Source organism: Tetrao urogallus (genome assembly GCF_951394365.1).
Source record: "Tetrao urogallus genome assembly, chromosome: 3".
NCBI classification, from domain to species: Eukaryota; Metazoa; Chordata; class Aves; order Galliformes; family Phasianidae; genus Tetrao; species Tetrao urogallus.
The window spans coordinates 92,886,064-92,905,694 of NC_136815.1; the positions used below are offsets into that span (position 1 = coordinate 92,886,064).

At 39.5% G+C, this 19,631-nt stretch overlaps 1 protein-coding gene across 1 annotated transcript in view; it reads left to right on the plus strand.

Annotated features, from left to right (window-relative positions):
* CNTNAP2 (contactin associated protein 2) overlaps positions 1–19,631 on the plus strand; it is a gene marked incomplete at both ends in the record, with an annotated part of 665,714 nt that overhangs the window by 597,820 nt on the left and 48,263 nt on the right. The window contains one exon of the mRNA XM_079533370.1: positions 14,000–14,093. Within this exon, the coding sequence (XP_079389496.1) occupies positions 14,000–14,093 (94 nt within the window). The remainder of the gene's footprint in view (positions 1–13,999; positions 14,094–19,631) is intronic.

Below are 19,631 nucleotides of genomic sequence, written 5' to 3' on the forward strand. Positions count from 1 at the left end.
CTTCCACGTTGTATAAAAATGTCACAAGAATGATTTATTTCTCATCAAATCTTCAAACCAAGAGCACTCAGTATTTTTGAAGTCGCAATAGCAAGTTCGTGCTTAAAATATGTCTTTCTAACTTGCTGTAATAACCTCGTAGTGACAGAGAGATTTAAAAAATCTGCAGTGAGGCAATAAATTGCTATGATATGAACTGTGTGAACTAGCGTTTTTTCACGATTCTCATTGTAAAAAACTTGTTATTAAACAATACAAGGCTTCATACAGCACTGGAAGCCAGGAGATAGTATTACTATGATTGTTATTTAAAGTCAGAGTTACTCTCTGGTCAGTTGGACTTTGAGTTTGTCATCTGACATCTGGGAAGAAAATTCTCTAACTCCAATCTGATGTTAGAATGTGGCATTCCTTTATTTCTCACAGTGCACACCAAGCAACTCAATAAATCAAGCGTGCATGCGCTCTTACAGTTCAGGTTCTACATTTAAACAGTTAAGACATACATATGCAATACATTGGTATACATATTCATTTTTTGTCAAAGAACTCATGAATATTTGCTAATGTCCCTCTGAACATGTGAGGTTCATCTCAGGTGGTTATACAACCACCCACTTCCTCCTTTTTATTTCTCCTTCAGCTTCATCACAGTGACTTTTGGCCAATCTTTAGCTGTTTCTTCACGGTTTGTCAAATTTCCATTGCTTGTTATGCGACTTTCTTTCTTGGTGCACTATAACTCAAAACAATTTATGTGGAACTCAAGAAAAAAGCCCTTGCACCTGGTGGATGTAAGGATAAAAGTCTTATTGCAAGTTCAGTGCTTCTGTGAAGCAGGATAATTGAGAAAAACAAGTCTGTTCACATAACAAGTAAAGCTAAACTGGAAAGTTTTAGAACTAGCATACATTGATTCCTTTTACTAAATTAATGTATTGCTCCTTAAGAAATACATTGGTCCTTATTGCTAAGCCAACCTATATCAAGTTGTGCTTCAAAATAAATGCATTCACAATATTGTATATCCATAACATAAGCACAAGAACAAATATTTCTATTGTGAATTCTTTTCATTAGACTTATATCCCTATTTCTAATGTGCCAAAACAGTCAAGATGAAAGGTGGCAGCAAGCACTTCTCAAATGGGTTTTCCATTTCAATTTTCTAATTCAATGACTGCAGACAAATCAATATTTAGTTATACATTAAATAACAACCTCTTGTTTGTGATGCTAGAGGTTTCTCAAGGATAAGATTAAATATATGTGGTTGATTTAGGTGTCAGGAAAGAAAAATGACATAAATTCCAAGACAAATATCTGCATATTCTCTGTTGTTGAAATGAAGGGTACAAAACTGAGATTGGCTAGCAATTCCTCTCTCTCACCTCAACTATAATACCAAATACTTGTAACCACAAAACCTCATTTATTTACCTATGAACAAGAAAACACCCAGACTGACAGATGTAGAATGCATTATCCCAGTAAACAACATTTCAAGAGCAGAGCTTTAGTTTTTGGAAGGCAAGCTTTATTTTGCTTGTCTTCATTAGAAAGCTTCATGGTTCTACAGAGATCTCCTGAGCCGTGCCTCCCCTAGTCATCAGGGGTCGCTTCTGCAATGGAATCATCCAAGACTCAGAGGAATAACATAAATCAATTTATTGAGAGCTTTCTAACAACAACTAGTACTCGACTTGGAGGTAGAACTGACTAATTTGCTATTAACTATTAGTAAGCATTGCAGATAAGAGTATTTTAGCACAAGAGTTATATATGTGCTAAAAGTTCTAAGACAATACCTAAGCAGTGGATACTACAAAGAGTGAATGAATAAAAGAGGATAAGAAAAAAGATAGAAAAAACGGGGAGAGACAGACAGACAGACAGATATGCAAACACAACACAGTGAAGTGTTTCACCTCTCCTCAATCCAGTGATACCTTACTGTCAGAGGGTACTTTGGTAGTGACAGGTCATGCAAAGATGTGACCGTCAGTTGATGACGATGACAAACATACACATTCTCTTACTTACAGTCCAGAGTGGTCAAGACTGCTCCTTGGAGTCAGAGCTTCCAGCTTCAGGGATCTTCTGTTTCCATCTTCCAGGCCTTACAAATTTAAATCAGCAGAGACAAGGAAGCAGGGAGACACCAGATTGTACCTTGCCTTCACAGGATACAGTGGTATCATCTCCCTGCTTTCCTGTATTAAGCTGAAAATATTTGCTCCCAGACCAAGTCTTCGGCCAGAAAACACTCCTGAGTCTTCCCATTCAAGAGCAAACAGCTTTTGGCTCTGTCCAAATAAATGCTTTTGAATGTAAAACAGTCCACAAAGTGTTGCTGATAGTCTCACATATATTTGAGACAATGCATTCCTTACCAGTCTCAGACAACAAGTTCTGATCCAAAGCTCCCTGCCTACAAAAGAACTTCCATTGACTTCAGTAGGTTTCAAAGCCTACTTATTGTTCCCTTGAACAAAAACCATATCAGTATGTTATAAAACAAACAAAAAAAAGTATGATGTGCTTTACTTTTTAATGGAATAAAGTTGATGCTCAACACAATTAGATTGAGCCTCTTTATTTCCATACTAAAATACTCTTACACTTTTTAAACAGATCTCCAATTCTTCATGTATTCTTTAAAGCCATTTCTTGTTATGAGTCATATCTCCTAATGTCCTCTTTGCTCCAGAAAAATATTAGACCTGAGCAGTTTTCACATGTTCAACTTTCCCAAGCCCAGCCATATACTTCCAGGACTGGCAGCAGCCTGCACACATATGCTCAGAAGACCTTATCCAAGAACACCTGACAGTTCCCACTTTCATGCTAGAACAATCTGGAGAACTGTAGTAGAGAGAATTTACACAATAACAAAAGATGATCAAAATACAACATGATTTAGTGAGGAAATATAGGTGGTAGGAGGACATTTAGGCTAGATGATCTTGGAGGTTTTTTCCAACCTTGGTGATTCTATGATTCCAATACCAGTTGTTGACCATGCAAAGTGAACATAATCCAGAGGCTTCACTGAAATCCTGGCCTAATCTACAGTGTTCATAAGATTCAGAATAATCCTAAAAATGTATTCTGGTCTCAGCTACTCATGACACTCAGAATAGCCTTGAAAATATGTTTGTACAGATCTCCATTTTCCCAGTTTCACCAGAGGAAGTAGAAATATCTTGATTCCATGAAAAATGATTACTGAACGATTTGCCCAGCTGAAACCCAGAAGCAGCAGAATTTTTGCAAGTCCATACTCTTATTTCCATTTTGACCTCTTCTACATTGCACTACAGAAGTAAAGATAACATAACAAACACTGAAATGCTTAAAAATAAATTAAATATAGTTAATTCAAAACTAACCTGAAGTATAAAATAAGTGGTAAGCATAATAGCAATAGCATAAACAGGTAAAGTAGAAGGACACAGTCTGCATATAGTCTTGAGCATAATCCAATGAATATATCCATGTAATTAAAGATTAAATTTTGATCTCATTACAGTGAACAGAAATTTCTCACAGACTTAGATGAAGTTGTGATTTCACCTACTATCACTACTGTAGTGTAGAATCATACCTAACAATCGTGTTTCTTGTGTTTTGAAGCTTGATAAGAATGTGACTCTGTTGGATATCTTGCTTTAACACAAGCCATAAAATTTCAACAAATGATATTCTGTAGCTAACACAAAAAGTAATGATAGCAGTGTAGCACTTTTCTAGAAAAATGCTTTAAGGACTTTAGATAACAGAAAATTTACCATGTCCTTTGGCTGTATCCTCCAATGGTTAAGTGCAAATCCTATAAAGTATTTCCAACTAATTTATATTTTAATTCAGCAGACATCAGCATTTAACTCTGGGACCTTTATATCTATGCCTGATGGACGATAGAGTTGTTTGGTGTCAGATGTCATTCTGGTCCACATATCCTTAGGGATGCTAGTTAAAACATCTTTTCATCTTGTCTTTAAGAAGCCAAATAAATTGAACTATTTTTTCTTATCATGAAAAGTCTAATATTTTTGAGCTATAAAATTAATTTTTAAGTCTTCTGTGAAAATTGTCCCATTCTTCTCATTTTGAAAATGTTTGTCCCAGGACTGGATGTGGTAATGGTAGTTATCAAAACATCTTTGTTTATCAATTTTCTTCATTTTCTAAGCAAAAGTATGTCTACAACATACTTCAGAGCAATGCAATGATTCATTTAATGACTGATTTATCTAGCATTTAACAAGCTTAAGTGAGATGGGGCATAATGTGAAATAAGCCAGCCAGAGAGTGTGCACGAATTAAGTAACAGCAGATCTGAACATGTTTTAAGTGCCCAGGACTTAAACCACAGGAAACATGTAAACCATAGCTAATATCTGACTGTAATCAGAAAAAGAAGCAGTGTATACAGAAAAAGAAAAATCACTTTTTCCATTAATAGCAGAGACTTTCCTTCTAACATGAATTATTTAAAATCCCTACAGAGACATTATTTATTTCTATAAAGTATTGCCGTGCTGCAATATATTATTCAAAAGGAGAGCAACAGAAAGGCAGACTCACACCATTTTCTAGAGCAGAGCTATGAAATACATCTGCTTGTTTAATGCATTAGTAGTCAGTTTAGCCATAGCAACTAAGCTCTTGTACTCAATCAGAAGTCACAAGAAAATTTTCTTAGCTCAGAGCTGAAAAAATATGACGATGTAATATAAAAAGCTATTGACAGGAGAGATTTTGAAAATAAATCAGAGCTTACATTGATCAAGTAGATAATTCCTTTAACCCTAAATGACCCTTCCAAATGTAAAGAATAGAAATTCTGATTTTCCTGAGCCAAGTGATAAAGAGCCCCACCAAGAGGGAAGGCAAGGAGAAAAGAAGGCAAGAGACCAGCAATGCTGAATCAAGACTTACTGTAAGTAAGTACTTGTAAGTGAAGAGCAAGAAGAAAATGCACAGGTAGTGAAAGTGGGGATAGATAGCCTGGGAAGATTATAGGAATGCTGCTAAGGATGTGGATCAGGATGCTGTGAAGGGACAAGGCCCAACTGGAACTGGATTTGGCAAGGGGTGCAAAGAAGAAAAATAAAGGCTCTCACAGATACATCAACCAGAGAAAGTCCACATCAACGTGGGCAAGATAGTAGAAAAAGAAGGAGAAGGCTGAGGTACTCAACAATTTCTTGCCCCAGTCTTCACTAATGACTGCTCTTCACACAGCCTTCCAGTGAATGGTTCAGAAGGTGGGGACTGGGGGAGCAACGTCCCTCCCTCTGTAAGCATAGATCAGACTCGTGACCATCTGAGAAATCTGAACATTAAGTGTATGGGTCCTGATGAGATGCATCCTAGAGTTCTGAGGGAGTTGACTAACGCACCAAGACACTCTCAGTGGCATTTTAGAAGTCATGGCAGTCAGGTGAAGTTCCTGGTGACTGGAAAAAAAGACAATATCATGCCCATTTTTAAGAATAGAAAAGATGACCCAGGGAAATACCAACCTTTTAGCCTCACCTCAGTGACAGCAAAGATCAGGGAGCAGATCCTCTTGGAAGCTAAGATACTAAGGATACTAAGACATATGGAAGCCAGGGATGCGATACGGGATAACTAGCATGGCTTCACCAAGGACAATTTCTGCCTGAACTACCTTGTGGTGTACTACCCATAATGCCATAACTGCATCAGCAGACAAAGGAACCACTGATGTCATCTGTCTGGACTTCAGTAAGCTCTTCGACATGGTCCCCTACAACATCCTTCTCTCTTTTAATGGTGTGGATTTGACAAGGGGACTGCTCAATGAACAAGGAACTGGTTGCAAGTTCGTACTCAGAGATAGGTCATCAATGGCTCAATGTCCAGACAGAGACCAGTGACAAATGGGTTCCTCAGGGGTCAGTGCTTTTTCACATACTCATCAATGACATCACTAGTGGGACAGGGGTACCCTCGGCAACTTAGCAGATGACACCAAGCTGTACAGTGCACTCAACACACCTGAGGGACAGAGTGCCATCCAGAGAGACCTACATAGGCTCCAGCACTGGGTGCAAGAGAACTATGAGGTTCCACAACGGCAAGTGCAAGGTCTTGCACCTGGGTTGAGGCAACACCCAGTATCAATACAAGCTGGGGGATGAAAGGATAGAGAACAACTGTGCCAAAGGGGACTTGAGGGTACTGGTGGATGATAAGCTGGCCTAGAAAGCCAACTGTATTCTAGGCTGCATTAAAAGAAGCATGGCCAGCAGGTTGAGGGAGGTGATCCTGCCTCTCTACTCTGTGCTGGTGCAGCCTCACCCAGGGTACTGTGACCAGAGGTGGAGTCCTCAGCACAGGATAAACTTGTTGCAGCACATTCAGAGCAAGGCCACAAAAATGATCCAAAGATTGGAATACCTGCCCTATGAGAACAGGCTGAAAGAGCTGGGGCCGTTCAGCCTGGAGAAGAGAAGGCTCTTGGGAGACCCAATGGCAGCCTTTCAGTATCTGAAGGAGGTCTATAAGAAAGAAGTGGACAGACTCTAGCAGGATCTGTTATGATAGGACAAGGGAAAGTGGTTTCAAATTAGAATAGGGGAGATTTAGATACATTATAAGGAAGAAGTTTCTACAGTAAGAGTGGTGAGACACTGGAACAGGTTGCTCAGAGATGTGGTACGTGCCCCATCCTCGGAGACATTCAAGATCAGGCTGGATGGAATTCTGAGAACTTGATCTATATCTAAGTATTTCTGTTCATTGCAGGACTGTTGGACTAGATGACCTTTAAGGGTCCTTTCCAACTCAAATGACTCTCTGATTCTATAATGTATTTCCAATGTGAACGTGTGTATATTCTCCTTACCCTGTACAATTGCTGTTTTGGCATCAATTTTTATTCATGTTAAAGAAACAAGAACAAAATAATCTTTATTTATTTCATTCTAACATTAAACCTAAAAACATCAAAACTCAACATGAAATAGGTTCTTTCCATTATATGGCAGCACATGTTAGGCAAATTAATGACCTGTGAAAGTCATAGAATCATAGGATCATAGAATCACAAGGTTGGAAATGACCTGTAAGATCATCTAGTCCAACCGTCTTCTCATTACCATTGCCACCACAAACTAAACCAGATCTCGTGGCTCCTCATCCAGACGCCTCTTGAACACTGCCAGGGACGGCGACTCCACCACCTCCCTGGGCAGCCATTCCAGTGCCTGACCACCCTCTGAGAGAAAAAGTTCTTCCTTATGTCCAACCTAAACCTCCTCTGATACAACTTGCGGCCATTCCCCCGGGTTCTGTTCATTGCTGGGAGAAGAGACCAAAGCTCTCCTCACCACAGCCTCCCTTCAGGAGGTTGCAGAGTGCAGTGAGGTCTCCCCTGAGCCTCCTCTCCTCCACACTGAACAATCCCAGCTCCCTCAGCCGCTCCTCATAAGACTTGTTCTCCAGACCCCTCACCAGTCATCTTTAGGTAGACCTCTAATTTTAATAACATGAAATTATATTGATTCCATTAGTATTTGATACAACTCATCTACTAAAAAAAACCAACCAACCAAACAAAAAAAAACGAAGAATAAAAGGTCTGCAGATATCTGAAAGAAGCATCAGAATTTCAAATGAAAGTAGCCAGAGTAAATAGTGTCCCTTTCCCCAGCCTCTGACGCGTCTCAATTTCCATTCAATATTTATCCAAATGTTTAATGTTTAGTTTTTTGATTGTTTTTGTTCGCTTTTTACATTGAGGCAAATTACACTGAGTTACTAGAGTAACACTGACCAGAAAAATATAGAAATTTACTGCACAGAAGGTACTTGAGTATTTAGGCAGATACACATATTTTCTTCAGTACATCTACTTTTTTTCCTGTGCCTGTATTCCTTATTAAACACATTTCTTATTTAAATCCCTGGGGAAAAAAAATTACATAATGACTTCAGTTGACTTATACATTTCAAAACCTGCAATAGGTAAGGCAATGCATTAAACAGTCAAAACAGATTTGAAGTGGCTTGAGTGGCATCTAAAACAGTATGCCTCTCCATAAAATGAGAAGCTCAAAACTGAGTGCAAACCGTAAGTTTGCCTTGCACTGTGACAGTGAGGTACACATCTCCTTGTGTTCCAAATGAGCAGTGTGGCTGAAGGTCTAAGCCAGTAAAAAATGCTGAGTTTATGGTCCTCACTTCTTATCTGCTTTACTATTTATTTACAGCCTCTGGCTTATAAGAGTTCTCGCTCTGATTTGATCTGCAATAACCTCTGTCAAGGACCCTGTCTCGCAGAAAAAGATCAGTGAAACACCATTGCCACGCTAAGGAAGGAGCATGCAGTGAGAATGACTTTGATCATTCTAAGGCATTGCCATAACTGCCAACCAAATTTACTCATTTCTTGTTGTATTAAAAAGGACAAAGCATTAAAGGCACCCTGCTCCTGCTTTGTCCTACACTACTGTCATGCTCAGGAGGAGCTATGTTTAAACACCTACATTCTGTATTTTTTTAGCTTGCGCTCTCATGATTAATCTATTGCAAATTTGTAAGTATTGTTTTGAGTAGAAACCGTCTTATTGTTCTGCAGCGTTACAGCATTTAGCACAAAAGGCCATTGTCCAACACTGGACAAGGTTTTTAATACAGCTGATACATCACTGCAGTAATACAAAAGAGAAATATTATGTAGGTTGCTTCAAAAGTAATGCCTCATTAATTTCCATGGAAACTAGAATACACTGAGAGCTCAATAATACTACTTGATAGAGCACAGAACATTGTTTTGCAGCACAGCCACCACCATTAGCTATGCATTCTCATCAGTAATGAACTGCATGTCCCACCTGTAAAAACCTGCAACAGAAGAGGTGACTCACTGTTTCTGCCACTGCTGCTGAAATGCACCACCCACCAACTCACTGTGCTAACATTCACTGTTGGATCTCCACAGACACTCAGCAAGAGCCCACGAATGTCAGCAGGTGCCATTTTTTCCACATGGAGGAATTTTATTGCAAACCTTTTCCTCGTACACACGCCCATGTCAGACTCAATTTTATCCAACTGCCCTTCTGCTCTCATTTGTTGCATGGCAACAAAATTTAATGGAATATTGACAGGAAGGTTCAACCTCTACTGCCGTACCACCAACATCCACCTCTGACATTGCTGGCCAACATAATAAAATGGGAGACATCACTTTCAAAGCAATGCACAAGAATTGCTTATGAGGACAGCACATCCCCTTCATTATTCTGCTCTTAGTAAACACAACAGTAAAGATCTGTTGACTTCAGATGTTGCAAGGGTAAGCCTTACAGCATTGCTATCGCTTACCATTTTGAAAATCTTTCTTATAAAATGACTCGAGCATAAAGAAAAACCTTAGCTTAGTAGTGTATACAAACAGAATGGTTTGATAACAACACAGATGTAGATACACCTGCACTGAATAAAATGTGTCTGTATGCATACTGTATGCATTATTATATAATTACATATCATTTTTCTGAGAATTCTAAGACATGGTGCACAGTGTATTTGCTTTTAGATTGATATGCCTGCTAATCTCAGCACTACTGTCAAGATTGGTAGCATTATTCAAGTGAACAGTAATTTAAAAGAAATAGCATTTTATTGAACTTCTGCTTAAATCCCAGCAATTTCAGATAAAGACTGTGTGGTTGATGTGATGTGACCTGAGAGCTGAAGCTGCAGGTTCCTCAGAAATTGCCATGTACTTTCATCTGTGTGGTGTTCAAAGCCACACTGTGTGTTTATATTAAGATCAAAAGAAGTTAATGATTTTTCTAATGAAAAATAGCTACAATGAAAAATCTTACATGTCACTTAATAACTGTATTTTAATATAAATTCATGACATTAAACTTTGTGTATGCAGAGGTTCTATATAATTCTCATTAAATAATGTAATATCTTTTTTCAAATATCATTTGACACCAGTAATTCCTTTTTCACTCTGTGTCTTATATTAAAATGACAACCAAGTATTTCATATTAAGATTGCAGGTAGCTCAGTTCCAGCTGCCTGATTGAGCACCCCACTGGATGGCAGTAAAACACAACTTTGAAAAGAATCCAGTGTGGTTCTTTAACTTACTGATCTAAAAAAAAACCCTCTTTTAAATTCTCTTTTAAATTCTTAAAAATAATAATAATAAAAATAAAAGTTAACAAAAAATAATAATGCTAGTTGAGAACAAAGACAAGCAACTAAAGCAAGAGGATTGAAACCTCACCATTCACTCATTGCTGTGTTCTGGTGCATTGTTTCATGCCTGGTCCTTGGAGGGAAGGGTGCATCCTACATCCCATAGACGTGGAAAGAAACGCAGGCTTCCCCCTCACTATAGGAGAAGCTAGAGCTGTCAGTGGAGCAGGAGCTAGATCTATTGCTAATCACAAATACTTGCCCTCTACTGGTGACAAGGACAGGAAATAAGTATCAACAACTTTAAAGTATTTCTTTGTGGGTATTTATTTTAACCCATAACCAAAACAAACCAAAACTTAACAAATAGAGTTGTTAAACCCTTAAAACATTTACTAACTGAACCCATTCTGAAATGCCTGCTGTAGCCTATCACTTCAAGCTCTGCCACAGAAATCTCAGTGGAGGACGTGTGTGCATAGGCATGCATGTGGATATTCCTGTGCTTGGGAGTTGTGCTCATGCAGATTTCTCACTAAGTCGGAGAAACAGAAGAGAGAGGAGAGAGGGCAGCACAGCCCTAGAACCCTGTTTTTTCCTCCTCCACCACACTCTGACGCCATCCCTGTTTCCAAAGTCACAGAACTGGTGACCATATGCATAGGTAGCTCTGAAAGTAATGCTTCCTATTTGCTCCCACGGAAACCTAATGTCTCTCATTAATTTCCATGGAAACTAGAATACACTGAGAGCTCAATAATACTACTTGATAGAGCACAGAACATTATTTTGCAGCACAGCCACCACCATTAGCTATGCATTCTCATCAGTAATGAACTGCATGTCCTACCTGTAAAAACCTGCAACAGAAGAGGTGACTCACTGTTTCTGCCACTGCTGCTGAAATGCACCACCCACCAACTCACTGTGCTAACATTCACTGTTGGATCTCCACAGACACTCAGCAAGAGCCCACGAATGTCAGCAGGTGCCATTTTTTCCACATGGAGGAATTTTATTGCACACCTTTTCCTCGTACACACGCCCATGTCAGACTCAATTTTATCCAAATGCCCTTCTGCTCTCATCTGTTGCATGGCAACAAAATTTAATGGAATATTGACAGGAAGGTTCAACCTCTACTGCCGTACCACCAACATCCACCTCTGACATTGCTGGCCAACATAATAAAATGGGAGACATCACTTTCAAAGCCAACATAATATAATGGAAGGCATTACATTCAGACCAACCCTCTTATAATGTCATTATTTTGCTATCAGTCATAGCACAATGGTATCTTTTCCCTTGTTTAAAATGCAAATAAAAAGCTAGAGAATTGTGTCTGATAGAACAAAGTAAGGGTTGCAGTACTCTTTTACTCCTGAAGTATTTTTGACGTTCCCTCATAAGAGCTTCTTAGCAAACATAGTATGTTTCTTTATTACCTAAAATAACTAAGCTTTAGGTTTTATACTAGGTAATCTGAACCCAAATTGTAGATGATTGTAAAGTTAGACCTCAAAGCTGTTTTTGTATTGCATGGATAGAAGGCAGCCTGGTATTCTTCCAGCAACTAGTATTGCAAAGAAATAAGCTGGAACTTTATGTATTGGAGGTGATTGTCCCTCTCTACTCAGCCCTTGTGAGGCCCCATCTGGAGTACTGTGTCCAGGTGTGGAGCCCTCAGTACAAGAAAGACATAAAGATTTTGGAAAGGGCCCAGAGAAGGGCGACTAAGATGATCAGGGGGCTGGAGCACCTCCCCTATGAGGACAGGCTGAGGGAGTTGGGCTTGTTCAGCCTGGAGAAGAGAAGGCTGCGGGGCGACCTCATTGCAGCCTATCAATACCTGAAGAGAACCTACACCCAGGAGGGGAGTAAGCTCTTCAAAAGGGCTGACAATAGCAGGACTAGGGGAAAGGGATCCAAGTTGAAGGAGGGAAGATTTAGGTTGGATGTTAGGGGGAAGTTCTTTACGAGGAGAGTGGTTAGGCCCTGGAACGGGCTGCCCAGGGAGGTTGTGGATGCCCCGTCCTTGGATGTGTTCAAGGCCAGGTTGGACGGGGTCCTGGGCAACCTGATCTAAATGTGTATGTTTGGTGGCCCTGCTAGGCAGGGGGGTTGGAACTACATGATCCTTGAGGTCCCTTCCAACCCGGGTGATTCTGTGATTCTGTGATTCTGTATCTAACATACCAATTTTATTTTAATTCCAGAATTCCCACATCCTTAACACTGTATTTATGCATGTAAAAGCTCACAGTGCTTTTTCATTTAAATTAACTTTTCATTTTAATGTAAATCTTGTGGACACAATTAGCATTCTTAGGCAGGGATGACTGCTTTATTACTTATCCCTATAGCTTTTAAATGGAAATCTGGACCATTGCTATGACTCGAGGACACCCACAGAGCGTTGACAGATAAACTGACAGACTGGTAATAGTCATTATGACTTACTAGTGTCTAATCAAACCCACCAGTCTGTTTCCATGTCATGATAGAAATAAATATTTAACACTTCCTGATTGACTTTGGAAATGTTGCCAGTGTTGACAAGTACCAGAGTACCTGGTAATATGCAGTTTAGTTTGTCATACACATGAAAGGAGAATCTAGAAGACAAATTCTGTGCATTAAAATGTATGAGGAAGAGTACAACTGCAGGTAAAGTGTTAAAATCATACATGCAGTTAAAATCTTGGCATTTGAGAGACTGGAGGATCAGGCTTTTTACATCCTTTCATCCATCTTTCGCTAATGTGACCCTCCGAACTCTATGCTATACAGTTTGATATCCCTTCTGTTAAGTACCATGGCACCTCTGAGAACTGAGTCATTGTTATTTGTATTCTGAAATAAGAATGTTTCCCACCTAAGTAACCCAGAGAAAAAAATAATAATAATAATAATTAAAAAATTGATGTTCTGCTTGTGCTATAAGCAATTAAAGGAAAGAAAAAAAGAAGAAAAAAAAAAGTAAAAACTCATCCTTATCACCTTCATAAATTACAAGCATCAAAACTCTACTGGGCTGTACTGAACTAGCTTAGTAGCACTATTATTAGCGTAGGCCATTTGTTATTTTTCTTCTCTCCACATGTTTCTGTTACATAAAAAAACTCAATAAACAGGAAAAAATGTTACAGGATAAAATGATTGCTGTGCTATACCAGGTAGATTCCTGTAGAATAAATTATTTAGCTACATTGATTGCTTTAGAATGTGTTTCTTAGATTTCTCTAGGTATCATCACAATTAAGTTGAACAGCATTTTTAAAAAGAAAATAATAAACATGAAGTACGAAAGTGTATGTCTTATTAATTTATGAATTTTCAGAGAGAAGTGGTGAATGGACAATGCCTGCATTAGTCTCAAATTCCCAGTTATTCTCTTATGGGCAAAGCATGTAAATCTAGATTTAGCAATACACAGGTCCCAAATTAAAATTATACATTTACTTACCATGCTGTTTTGTTGTTGATTTTGATGTTATTTCTGTTGTTTTAAATTATTATATGGAAGTAAGCAAGCAAAAGCTGAAATGATTCTGCAACAACCAGAAAGCACTCATATCCAGTGTCGTACCTCCCAACTTTCTGTATCTTACAGATGGCAGATGTGGAAGGGCATCAGTGTTAACTGATATTTCCCCTTTATCGAAATGAAGCAGAACATATCAGCATATATCATATATATTGTGTTGGCATAAGCTTTGAAAAAGGGGTCTCATTTGGCATCACTGTAAGCAGGAGGATCGGTTCGAAATATTCATGGCTTCATTTCTGTGTTCGCAGATTGATCACTATCCTCCAGCAACTTACAGCCTGCCAGCAGCATCTGACATTCAGTTCAATTCCCCAAAAGCACTCTTCCTAGGAAAAGTCATAGGTAAGGTTTCATTGTATAATTGGTTAATTCACCAGGTATTTTCGGAGAATGGTAAGCACTGTAAGCACCTGGACAATGATGTGTGCAACTTCTGCAGCAGGACGCTGGCTGGACGTCACTGAGGTAACCCTCTGTACATTTCCTCCCCTTTATGAAACTCACCACCATTCCTCAGTGCAGCGTTTTCCAGACCAGCTCCCCAGATGAACTTGAGAGGCAATGCAGATTCATCTCAGACTGCGCTCATCTTCTTTTTAGGCCATCCTAGTTTCTCCGCTACTGACCTTTTAAATAAATTTCCAGGATTACCCACTTCAGGATTCAATGATTCCCCCAGCATTCACAGCAATCGAGGTACATTTTTTCAGTTTTCAGAGAGAGAGGGTATTGATATTATTTCCTCTAAGTGCTTTGTAGGGTAATGTGGTTGTCTGAACGAAGTGAAGTGCTTAATTCAGAAAATTGCAGACTTTTAAGTTGTGTAAGACAGCGATCTGTGAACCCCATGCACTATTTTTTGATGTGGAAAAGCAATTGACCTTGTAGCTAATGTGACTGTTCAAAGATGACACTTTTCCATTTGTTCTGCTTTTAAAATTTAATGTGTTACATTCCTGTGAAATAGGAAATCAAAGGTCTTTAAAATGGTTGTATAGCAAGAGAGTTGTGAAGTATTCTCTGATGCTCTCAAGAGAGGTCAGCTGTGTAGAAAATAGAAAAAACTCTGTGGTATGATTTTGTTGAGTAACTGGAAATTATCTGCATTTTCATCTCTGGATCAGGGCAGTCAGACCAGAGCTGTCTTCATCTTCAGCCAGGCTGCTCTTCCATTAATTCAAGCAAGTAGATGAAGGACTTCAGGTGAAGCATTCAGCAACTGGAATAACACTGCTGGCAAAAAAAAATTTCTCACAGATAATTGCTAGCAAAAATATCAAGATAAAAATCTATTAATTTGCTTAATGTAGCAGTTGTGGCCATCTCATATAATGGAATCATTGTCAAACAGGTTCTGTTTGCTTTAAGATGCTCTTTGGAATGATCTGTGTGTCTAAGAAACTACCACAGTATGGCAGTACTGCCTCCACAATTTAGTCTTCTAAATAACAATGGTGAATTATTGTTTGAATCCAGCTAAAACTGGCTCTTTCCCTATTATCCTGATGAGTTTTAGAAGAAGCAAGACACATGGAGACAGGCATACAAGAGGGAAAATACTTCTGTGAAAAATCTACATTGAAAGAGTGAAGGGAAAGTAAAGGACAACTCCTAAAAAAGTAGAAAACAACACACTGTGTACTGTGAAGTGAAAAGAAAGAATGGGAGAAACACAAAAGAGAAAGTAAGAAAGACTGTGTGCTGAACTTAAGATATGCTGACTGCAGAGTGAGTAGACAGAACTCCACAAGGAAAATCACCTTTCTTGCTTGTGAATTGCTGAACCAGTAACACAGGCAGGCAACAACACAGATGCAACAGTGACACAGATTGCAGGACTATTCTTTTTAAGCTGAATTTTTAACCCGTTCACAGCACAACACAGCACCTCCAAGCTGCCTCCAACATCACCCCATGTCCAAGTGCTGATTTCTTTGTTACATTTAAGCACTCTGATTGGAATTTTTCTCTAGACATTCTTGGAGAATAAAAGGGCTGCAAGAGCTCAGATGGGTCATGGCTCAACCTTTCTTATTCAGGCTACTTATTTTAGTTACTGAAAGGTCTGATATCCACCTCATAAATCCTCATAAAATGAATGATTGAGTCAGTTCACGGTACAGGTTGGGGGATGAGCTGCTGGAGGGGAGCTCTGCGGAAAGGGACCTGGGTGTCCTGGTGGACGACAGGTTGGCCATGAGCCAGCAGTGTGCCCTTGTAGCCAAAAAGGCCAATGGCATCCTGGGGTGCATTAAAAAGAGCGTGTCCAGCAGGTCGAGGGAGGTGATCCTCCCCCTCTACTCTGCCCTGGTGAGGCCTCATCTGGAGCACTGCGTCAGTTCTGGGCTCCCCAGTACAAAAAAGACAAGGATCTCTTGGAAAGAGTCCAGCGGAGGGCCACGAAGATGGTGATGGGCCTGGAGCATCTCTCCTATGAGGAAAGGCTGAGTGAACTGGGTCTGTTCAGCCTTGAGAAGAGAAGACTGAGAGGGGACCTGATCCAGGTCTATAAATATCTAAGGTGTGGGAGGCAGAATGGCGAGGCCAGACTGTTTTCAGTGGTGAGTGGAGACAGGACAAGGGGAAACAGCTGGAAACTGCAGCAGAGGAAGTTCCGCACAAATGTGCACAAGAACTTCTTTAGGTGAGGTGACGGAGCACTGGAACAGGCTGCCCAGGGAGGTGGTGGAGTCTCCTTCTCTGGAGATGTTCAAGACCTGCCTGGATGCCTACCTGTGCGACCTGGTGTAGGGAACCTGCTTTGGCAGGGGGGTTGGACTCGATGATCTCTGGAGGTCCCTTCCAACCCCTACAATTCTGTGATTCTGTGATTCTGTGAGTTCTGTTTCTACAGATGTAGACCCAAGACAACTCACATTATTTGTTCGTTTGCAAAAAGTTAATTATATGGTTGAAAACAGAGTTTCAAGAATCCTATCCTATTTTCAGTTGGATGCTACCAAAGGTGAAGTTTGGTATCAAAAGAACACCCGTATTCACCCTGCTAGTATCCAGAGCCTGACTATAGGATTCACAGGGCTTTTTCAGAATAGGGAAATAAGGAAAAATAATAGTTAAGGCAAGTAAATATAATTTTATTTTAATAAAGGAAGTTTTAAATACGTTGAAACTCACAATTTATTTTCCTCTGGCTCTTCATTAATATAGTACATTGAAATTTGAAATTGAAAGCAAGTTCCAAATCTAACATTTGAAGGAGTAACCACTGTTCTGATAGTATCTGTCCTATAAATGCATGGAATCATAGAATGGCTTGGAATGGAATACACATGGTGCAGCTGAAGGTTGTCATTACGAAACATTGCCACAGCAAATGCATCACCTTCAGCTCCCCTGCTAACTACGGGTCAGGAACAGGCAAAGGTCTTGCAATATCCTAATGGAGTAATTTATAAACAGATTATATTCCTGTTTTCCTCTGCTTCTTTATGATCTTAAGCCCCACAAAACTGCAACTCTGTTTCATGTTTTCATCCACTTCCATTGTTATGAACTGTTCTATTTGTTATATATTGTGTATCCTACTATCCCCAGGATTTATTCCTTCATTTTTTAAATGCTTGTTTTCCAAATTTGGATATGGGGAAATATGATTCTTCTGGTTAATTTCTCTTCTTAATTCATTGTCTTCTACAGAATAGGGTGTTTTAAGTAAGAGCAAGTCTGTAGTGAAGAAACAAACCACCAATGAAAAATATATTCCTTTTAACATAGAATATTCATATTTATCCTCAAAAACGTGAATTTTCTGGTGTAAAATTATCGTGCAGCTGACCACCACTATTCATCAGCTTCACTATGCAACTTTCAGCTGAATGAGGGAAGAGCACAGCTAACACTGTTAGTACTGTTTCAGCAGTTTGAAGGACAAAGAAGATGCGGAATCTTTAAAGCTTGTAGCCATCACATCGTATGGGCTAGATGTATTCCAGTGGCTCAGAGCACCAATGGGATTTCTGGATGCATACACCGAGTTACAATTTGTGCCCATCTGCATTCTCTAAACGTGCAATATGGCAGTAGCCTCATATTTCACTGCCACTTAGCACTGACAGCATTCAGTTTCTGTTACTCCCATAGTGTGCAATTCTTCCTTGGTGGCAAGGGCCTGTTTTTAGAAACATGAGTTCTGGAATAATATTATTAAGGAACTGATCTGCCTGACTTAATTTCCATCTTTTGTTAGGGTTATTTGCATAGGAGCAGCAGCTTCTGCTGCAGCCTCGATTGCTGTGACAGCTCACCTGCTGCCAATCAGTGGTGGTCACTTGTATGATACCTATGACAACGTAACACCATTCTGCGTTAGGAGTTACAACATCATGGCTGATACAGAAATCATCATGAAATATTTCTGTGCCTCATAACTATGGATAATATTATCTGTACATCAGGAAGTCAGGCTAGAAACAAAAATAAATGATTGAATTGCAGAAGTAGTTAAGGAGTATTTCTTCTTCTAGAAATTGAAGTACTTCCTGCTTTCCTGAAATAATTTTCAGAAAATGCAGTTGCTCACTAACTTCAAAAACAGTGATAGAAAACATATCCGGTCTTCTGGAAACCGTAAAGGTTTTCTGTGTGTCTAGCATTCTTACACGGCAAAACGAATTTCTGGTTTGAGGTATGAAATAAAGACGAAGGAGATAAATAATCAACAATCTTGTTTAACATGAATATGTAGTAAAAGCACTAGAGAAATGCAAGATTTTGTAAATTAAACAGAAGGGAATTGTTAATGTTTCAAGGAAGGTGATTAATCTGCTATTTAAACATGCTTAGGCTCTGATGGCTGACACAGGCATGGTAAAAGGGAGAAGCTAGCTATCAGGATGACCAGCATTAAAGAGAAGTTAACTATGTGGCATGACACACTGCGTGTCACAGTTCAGATATGAACCTGAATTCCTGCTTGTGCTGCAACTTGAGACTCAGTACTGAGTCAGCACAGAGCAGAGGTTCATTTCTCCTTCAAAGTGCTGTGGTTTTGGACGCAATGCTAAGGTTTGTCTTCGTATCCTTTTTGAAGACCTACAGCAATTTCTGTTACAGGAACTTTATATAAGGAGAACTGATGTCACAGATAGCCTGTACTGTATTATATAAACGAAGGAGGAGTACTGTCACAATTGGAAAGATTAATGCAGCAGAAGGGCAATACAGGAGTGCAACAGCTAAGGGACCAGTGTGGATAGAACAGTATTTCAAAGAAAAGACTCCACAAGGGAGGGATCTCCAACCAGAGATCCTTCCACAGTGGCAGTCAGCCCTCAAAGGAGGTCTAAGAGAGGTGCAGCCAGGCCATGCCCCTGCAATCACACAGCTGAATTGCCTTCACCTGTGCTCCCAGGCCTGACCAGGTTCTTTTCCCCAGGTGATCAGTGGGGTTTAGTGGTTTAAGCTGTGACTCAACAGTTCCCACACAAGTACTTCTGTTTTAATATGCATTACTAAAGAGTTAACTACGCAATTCAACATAATTTTGTAAAAGTACCATTCTGCTGAAAAATAGTTTGAGGGTTTCTTAACAGCACGTTTTATTGAGCTTAGAAACGCTGATATCAGACTGGATTTGCTGTTGAGGGTGAGGAAGCAAAGGTAATACGTACCTTGTTTGCGGTCCACCTCCACCAACCACTCCGAACCAAATGATACCATTTCAGAAACACATATTTACGTGGAAGTATTAACACAGTATGTCTTCTATAGTACGTACAGATTATCATTTCAGAACTTCAACTAGAAGTGTAGACTCCATTAAACGCCTATGTCTCACCCTATTGTTTCTCAGGTTCTTCCAGAAGGAATAGTAGAAAGAGGAAAAACTTTAGAGCCTGTAGTCCTGCTTCAAAGAGCAGC